This window comes from Tupaia chinensis, unplaced genomic scaffold, assembly GCF_000334495.1.
Source record: "Tupaia chinensis unplaced genomic scaffold, TupChi_1.0 Scaffold000561_1, whole genome shotgun sequence".
NCBI lineage: Eukaryota > Metazoa > Chordata > Mammalia > Scandentia > Tupaiidae > Tupaia > Tupaia belangeri.
The window spans coordinates 2,032,995-2,040,816 of record NW_006160074.1 but is presented as its reverse complement, the minus strand read 5'-3'; the positions used below and the strand labels follow the sequence as shown (position 1 = coordinate 2,040,816).

The 7,822-nt window shown below is 55.0% G+C and overlaps 1 protein-coding gene and 1 pseudogene across 1 annotated transcript in view; one reads left to right on the top strand and one right to left on the bottom strand.

The window, feature by feature from the left end:
- Positions 1–309: 309 nt before the first annotated feature.
- LOC102495363 (ubiquitin-conjugating enzyme E2 C pseudogene) lies at positions 310–1,768 on the top strand (annotated as a pseudogene).
- Positions 1,769–6,018: 4,250 nt separating this feature from the next.
- The window catches only part of SLC35C1 (solute carrier family 35 member C1), a 9,107-nt gene continuing 7,303 nt past the window's right edge, over positions 6,019–7,822 (bottom strand). The window contains exon 3 of the mRNA XM_006157768.3: positions 6,019–7,790. Coding sequence (XP_006157830.1) covers positions 7,260–7,790 — 531 coding nt within the window. The 3' untranslated portion in view covers positions 6,019–7,259. The remainder of the gene's footprint in view (positions 7,791–7,822) is intronic.

Sequence of the window (7,822 nt, the reverse complement as noted above, 5' to 3'; positions counted from 1 at the left end):
GACATAATCATTATTCCATCTGCCGATCCCCAGGCTATGCTTTTAATATACATAGCCCCAATATTTTACTTTCCTCCGATGAGAGGCAGGGTCTCTGTCTTCTGCCCTTAATTCTGAGTGGGCTTCTGATTGCATCAGCAAATAGAGAACAGCAGGCCAGCCCTGTGGCCTAGCAGTGAAGGGAGCTGGATTCCACTGACCACAGTTCAAATTCCAGCCCCGAGGCTTGAAAAACATGTTGGGCGTATGTGTGTGCCCCAAATCCCAACTGAATGGGGAAATGGAGGAGACCACAGCTGGGGTGGGGAGCGTTCTCTCTTTTTCTGTCTCTTTGCTGACTGCAGGCGCCCTCTGGTGATTAAAAATAGAATAGAGAGCGGCAGAAGTGACACTATGTGACTTCAAGGCTAGGTCAGAAAAGGCTACGCAGGGGCAGTCACAGTTGTGGTCGTAGAGTTCCTGTCTCTGCCAGCACAGCCCAGATGGCCTCCCAGAACCGCGACCCAACCACGGCCAGCATAGGTGCCACTGGCAAAGGAGCTGAACCCAGTGGGGGTGCTGCCAGAGGCCCGTGGGCAAGAGGCTGCAGCACGAGCTGAGGCCCCTCATCATGTCTGGCGACAAAGGAAGCTCTGCCTTCCCTGAATCAGACAACCTTTTCAAATGGACAGGGACCATCCACGGAGCAGCCGCACAGTACATGAAGACCTGAGGTACAAGCTGTTCCTCGAGGTCCCCCGTGGCTACCCTTCCAATGCACCCGCGGTGAAGTTCCTCACGCCCCGCTACCACCCCAACGTGGACACCCAGGGACATCCTGAAGGACAAGTGGTCTGCCCTGGACGACGTCCAGACCATCCAGCTCTCCCTCCAGAGCCTGCTCGGAGAACCCGACGACAGCCCTCTGAACACACAAGCCGCCCATCGCTGGAAAAACCCACAGCCTTTAAGAAGTACCTGCAAGAAACTACTCCCAGCAGGTCTCCAGCCGGGCGCCCTGCCCCAGGCCGGCAGCCTCTCCTGTCGTCTTACTTTTTCCTCAGTTGGTCCGTCCTTGATCTCTGTTAGGACTCTGTATCTCGAGCTGTGGTGTTCTTTTCTTTTCGTTTTGTTTCCATTTTTTAAATTAATCGTCTATTGGAGCCCTTGTGTCCCACATTAAATAAATGCATTTTAGCTGGTTTTTGTAAAAAAGATAAAAAAAGAAAATAAAAGGCTATGTAGGGCTGACTTGGTGGCCTGGTGTTTGGGGCAGCTGGATCTCACAGAGCTGACTGTGTGGTTCGAATCCCAGACCTGATGGATTGAAAATCATGCCAGTCATATGTATGCTGTGCCTAAGATCCCAAGGATTGCACAACATACCCTCCCTCAAGGTGGGGGTTTTCTCCCTCTCCCTCTCTCTATGGGGCTTCTACCTCTTCCTCTCGGGACACTCGGCCTGGGGAAGCCCAGAACATGGAAGAGGTCTGACCGCCCTGAGCCCACCGTGCTGGAACGGCCACGAGTAGAAGGCCCAGTCGACAGCCTGGCCTAAGCTCCTAGTTGACGGCCACGGTCAGCTGCCAGCCACCCAGATGGGCCTCAGACAGCTGCAGCCCCATCAGCATCCTACCTCCGAGTGAGAGCCCCACCCACAGCGTAAGCGATGTAAAAAGGTTGCTTTTGTCTGCCTAGTTTGGGGGTAGGATGTTCGGATTTGACAGTAAGTGGAATAGGAATAGGTCATATCTCTCTTATTTATTTTTGCTATAGGGTGCATGCCCTTATCAGAGAGAGAGAGAGACAGAGACAGAGAGGGAGAGAGAATGTCCACCCTCTATGGAACTGGTCATGCTGCAGTCCCTTCTCCATCTCTCCCTCCTTTCAGGATCGTGGACACACGGACACACGTGCCTGATGTGTTTCTCAAGCTGCAGAGTCCAGGGCTTGAACCAGTCGGCCATGTGGGGTCAGGCTGCTTTACCCACCAGGCTACAGAGCTAGCCTGTTTTAGTGTCTCCTTCCTCACAAAGACCTCCGCAGTCCTGCCATCTCAGAGTTTACCTGGCATCCCCTCCCAGCCTGCCGACATCTCACTCAACATGTCCAGAGATGTCCAAAGGCGGCCTGTCTCTCGCCACTTAGTCCTCCCTGTCCAGGACATGGCTTCTCCCTCCTCGTAAGCCGGAAGTCTGGGACCACGCGTGAGTCCTGCCTGTCTCTCGACTCCACAGCCAATCCTCAGGGGAAGCCTGTGGTGTACCTCTCTCCAGGTCTGCTGCCACCGCCATGACCTAATCGCCACCTCTCTCCCGCCACACTGTGCCCTCTGCCCTTCGCCTTTGGTGTCCATGGCTTCACCCAACAGCCAGAGGAGCCTCTTAAAATATAATCGAGCCAGGAGGTCCCCAGTGGCTGCCACGGTGCTGAGAATAAATCTAAACTCTTAGCTGTGCTTCCTGAGTGGGCCCTGACCTCTTTCCACTCCTCCCCAGGGTAAGTGGGACCAAAAAGATCCAGTGTTTGCAAGTGCTGTAGAGAGAGCAGCGAACATGTCTCTACCCGTTCCCTGTTCCTGGGGTTTTGTTTTCCCCGACTAAGAGGGACCCCAATGGGAACAGCCAGTTAGGTTCCCCAGCTCTGGCCTGGGGGCCTTGACCATACTTTCTTTTCCTTCTGTGGGGAGTTTACATGGGGTGTAACTTCTGCCTGGAAAAGCAGGGTCAGGAAGGCCAGGGACTTGTGTGAGGCCCTCCAGCACCCAGGAAGTGAACCAGGAAGTGGCTTAAAACTTACGTTGGGGGATCAGCAGTTAGCGTAATGGCTATGTCGCTGAACTCCCATGTAGTTGACCACGGTTCGAGTCCCGGACCTGGTGGCTTAAACTCAGGCTGGGTGTGTGTGCGTGTGTGCCCAAGATCCCGAGGGGAGAATGGAGAAGGGATTGCGGTGTGGCCATCCCTCCTGAAGGGTGATTTCTCACTTTCTGTCTGTCTCTCTGGCGAGCACACGTGCCCTGTAGCAAAAACAAAAATAAAAACAAACAAAACACTTACGCTGGGTGGTATGCACGCCCAAAGTCCCAAGAGGAGACTGGAGAAGGAACTGTGGCATGACTAGCCCCCTGGAGGTGGTCCTTGATCTCTGTTAGGACTCTGTATCTCGAGCTGTGGTGTTCTTTTCTTTTCGTTTTGTTTCCATTTTTTAAATTAATCGTCTATTGGAGCCCTTGTGTCCCACATTAAATAAATGCATTTTAGCTGGTTTTTGTAAAAAAGATAAAAAAAGAAAATAAAAGGCTATGTAGGGCTGACTTGGTGGCCTGGTGTTTGGGGCAGCTGGATCTCACAGAGCTGACTGTGTGGTTCGAATCCCAGACCTGATGGATTGAAAATCATGCCAGTCATATGTATGCTGTGCCTAAGATCCCAAGGATTGCACAACATACCCTCCCTCAAGGTGGGGGTTTTCTCCCTCTCCCTCTCTCTATGGGGCTTCTACCTCTTCCTCTCGGGACACTCGGCCTGGGGAAGCCCAGAACATGGAAGAGGTCTGACCGCCCTGAGCCCACCGTGCTGGAACGGCCACGAGTAGAAGGCCCAGTCGACAGCCTGGCCTAAGCTCCTAGTTGACGGCCACGGTCAGCTGCCAGCCACCCAGATGGGCCTCAGACAGCTGCAGCCCCATCAGCATCCTACCTCCGAGTGAGAGCCCCACCCACAGCGTAAGCGATGTAAAAAGGTTGCTTTTGTCTGCCTAGTTTGGGGGTAGGATGTTCGGATTTGACAGTAAGTGGAATAGGAATAGGTCATGTCTCTCTTATTTATTTTTGCTATAGGGTGCATGCCCTTATCAGAGAGAGAGAGAGAGAGACAGAGACAGAGAGGGAGAGAGAATGTCCACCCTCTATGGAACTGGTCATGCTGCAGTCCCTTCTCCATCTCTCCCTCCTTTCAGGATCGTGGACACACGGACACACGTGCCTGATGTGTTTCTCAAGCTGCAGAGTCCAGGGCTTGAACCAGTCGGCCATGTGGGGTCAGGCTGCTTTACCCACCAGGCTACAGAGCTAGCCTGTTTTAGTGTCTCCTTCCTCACAAAGACCTCCGCAGTCCTGCCATCTCAGAGTTTACCTGGCATCCCCTCCCAGCCTGCCGACATCTCACTCAACATGTCCAGAGATGTCCAAAGGCGGCCTGTCTCTCGCCACTTAGTCCTCCCTGTCCAGGACATGGCTTCTCCCTCCTCGTAAGCCGGAAGTCTGGGACCACGCGTGAGTCCTGCCTGTCTCTCGACTCCACAGCCAATCCTCAGGGGAAGCCTGTGGTGTACCTCTCTCCAGGTCTGCTGCCACCGCCATGACCTAATCGCCACCTCTCTCCCGCCACACTGTGCCCTCTGCCCTTCGCCTTTGGTGTCCATGGCTTCACCCAACAGCCAGAGGAGCCTCTTAAAATATAATCGAGCCAGGAGGTCCCCAGTGGCTGCCACGGTGCTGAGAATAAATCTAAACTCTTAGCTGTGCTTCCTGAGTGGGCCCTGACCTCTTTCCACTCCTCCCCAGGGTAAGTGGGACCAAAAAGATCCAGTGTTTGCAAGTGCTGTAGAGAGAGCAGCGAACATGTCTCTACCCGTTCCCTGTTCCTGGGGTTTTGTTTTCCCCGACTAAGAGGGACCCCAATGGGAACAGCCAGTTAGGTTCCCCAGCTCTGGCCTGGGGGCCTTGACCATACTTTCTTTTCCTTCTGTGGGGAGTTTACATGGGGTGTAACTTCTGCCTGGAAAAGCAGGGTCAGGAAGGCCAGGGACTTGTGTGAGGCCCTCCAGCACCCAGGAAGTGAACCAGGAAGTGGCTTAAAACTTACGTTGGGGGATCAGCAGTTAGCGTAATGGCTATGTCGCTGAACTCCCATGTAGTTGACCACGGTTCGAGTCCCGGACCTGGTGGCTTAAACTCAGGCTGGGTGTGTGTGCGTGTGTGCCCAAGATCCCGAGGGGAGAATGGAGAAGGGATTGCGGTGTGGCCATCCCTCCTGAAGGGTGATTTCTCACTTTCTGTCTGTCTCTCTGGCGAGCACACGTGCCCTGTAGCAAAAACAAAAATAAAAACAAACAAAACACTTACGCTGGGTGGTATGCACGCCCAAAGTCCCAAGAGGAGACTGGAGAAGGAACTGTGGCATGACTAGCCCCCTGGAGGTGATTTCTTGGTTTCTGTTTCTCTCCTTCTGTCTCTCTGGTGAGCACATGTGCCCTATAGCAAAAACCTCTTTAAAAAAAAAAATTAAAAGAAAAAAGAGGGACCAGAAGTTAGTGTAATGGGTATGTTGCTGGACTCCCATGTAGTTCGCATCCCGGACCCGGTGGCTTAAAAAAACTCATGCTGGGCGTGCGTGTGTGCGTGCCCAGGATCCCGAGAGAACAGAGAAGGGACTGTGGCATGGCCATCCCCCCTGGGGGATGATTTCTTGCTTTCTGTCTCTCTGTCTCTCTCTGTCAAGCGCATGCGTCCTATAGCAAAAACTTCTCCAAAGAAAAAAATTACAACAAAATAAGTAATTCTAAAAAAAAAAGGGGGGGTGGTGGGAGGGAGGCCTGTCAATGGTATGAAATCTGAAACTGGCCACGCACCTCCCAGGAAGAGGCCCTGGAACTCATTTCGACTCCTTGTCCTAAGTGCTAGCTGCTGGACTCGGGGCAGTCCATTACCCCCAGGCCTGCTGCGTCTTCACTCAGTCCACACGCAGGATGCTTTACTCCTGATTTTAATAAAATCACACACGATTTGGGGTGTCAGGCCCCAACGTCGGTAGAAACCACCCAGGATTGTGGGGGGACTGAGTGGTAAGGTCCACTCTCCCCAGCTTTCCAGTGTAAGGACTAAAAACATCAGATATCGCTCCAGAGGGACCAGCAGATGGCGCAACGGTTATGTCACTGGACTCCCACGTAGTTGATCTGTTTGGGTCCCGGATCTGGTGGCTTAAGCCCAAATCCCGGGAGAATGGAGAAGGGATTGCAGTGTGGCCATCCCCCGGGGGGTGATTTCTTGCTTTCTGTCTCTCCAGCGAGTGTGTGTGCCCTATAGCTAAAACCTCTAAAAAAAACAAGTCACTCCAAGGAGATGGGACATACGAGATGTCCAACAGGAGGGATGGGGAGTGAAAGCCACCCTGAGGGCAGGAGGCGCTGGTGAGGGAGTCCTGTGGCCTATTACAGCGCCCCCAATTCACACGTAGGAATCCTCATCTCCAAGGGGATGGTATCATGAGGCAAGGCTTTTGGAGGGGAACAGGCCATGGGGTCAGAGCCCTCAGGGATGAGATTAGTGCCCTTATAATAAAAGGGACCCTGGAGAGCTCCCTGTCCCCGCCCGCCTGGTGAGGACAGTGAGGCCACTGTGGACAGTGAAGCACAGGTGCCTCATCTTCCCAGTGCCCTGCGGTTGGGCCCAGGTGGTTCTTCAGCCCCAATCTCAGGGAGGAGATATTCACCACTGTCCCCAGGGAAGAGGCCCACAATCTGGCCATGCCTCCCCTGCAGGGCTGGGGCAGTGGGAGCCACTGGGGAGCAGGGGAGGCTGTTACCTGAGCCAGGCCATGTGCAAGGGCTACTGCCTGGGGTCAGGGCATGCGCGAAGGTTAATGACCCTGCTTAGCCAGAACCATTTTTGAAAACATGGGGTACAGATGGTTGGTACTTTCCGATGATCCACCCCATTCCCGCCACTTCCAGCAGCCTTTAGGGGGTGCTGGGGCCAGTCCTGGGCACAGTGGCCCCTTCACCCCCTTCCCATGGGCCTGCTGGTCTCAGAGCAGAGAAGAGGGAACACTGCCCATTGCCGGTCAGCCCAGCCCACACTCCCTCCACTAGAAGGCTGGGGTGGGGCCAGAGCTGCGCTGTCTGCCCAGGGCCCCGAGACGTGAGGTTCCCCAGCCCTTTGAGCTGGCTGTGGTGGGGCACACCTCATCTCCCCATGAGTATGAGAAGCCCTCCCAGCTTCACCAATATGGCCCCTTAGAGACTGCAGCTCCTTCCAACCCCGGGGGTGATGTGGAGGTAGACAGGCCCTGGGAGGGGCAGGAGGGGTGCTTCTTCCACTGGGGTCCTCCCTCCAGGAGGACAAAAACCCAGAAGCAGGAAATGGGGTAGAGACTGGTTTGGCAACTTTGTACGCTGTTTGAAAACACTGGTTGCTTTTCACCGGCCTTTGGCTCAGGTCTGTGAACAATGTCCCTGGCCCTCCATTGTAGTCCCCCGAGGGTCCCCAGAGGAGCTCACACCCCCAGGGTGCTCTTCTCTCCCTCTCTGGGGCTGGGCTCCTCCTGAGCCTTCTGCATCTCCCAGCCCCTGACCCAGGTGTAGGCAGAGGAGCCCCCCAGCACCATGGCGTTGCTTGCCCACCACAGGAAGCTCTTGGCCTCCTCGTAGTACAGCACGGCCAGCACCGTCTGGGCACAGGCCTTGGCCGTGCCCGACACGTTGTGGGTCAGGGGACTGGTGAACTTGATCTGCAGGCCGGTCACGTAGCCGATGGCGAAGCCGAACAGGCCGCCTAGCGTCATGGTGCCCCAGAAGTGGGCGCTGCCCAGCTGGGCGAAGCCCCAGAGGGCCTGCAGCTCACCCAGCAGCAGGAGCAGCGGCAGGAAGAGGACACAGGCGTTGACGTTGTTGTAGAAGGTCAGGCGCCAGATGCTGCCGTCCACCGCCGGGAGCACCTTCTTGGTGAAGATGGCGTTGAGCGAGACGCACAGGCTGGCCAGTACCCCAAAGATGGTGCCCAGCAGAGACAGGGTGCCCTCAGCCCCCTCCTGGTCCACGCCAAGACAGAAGCCGCATG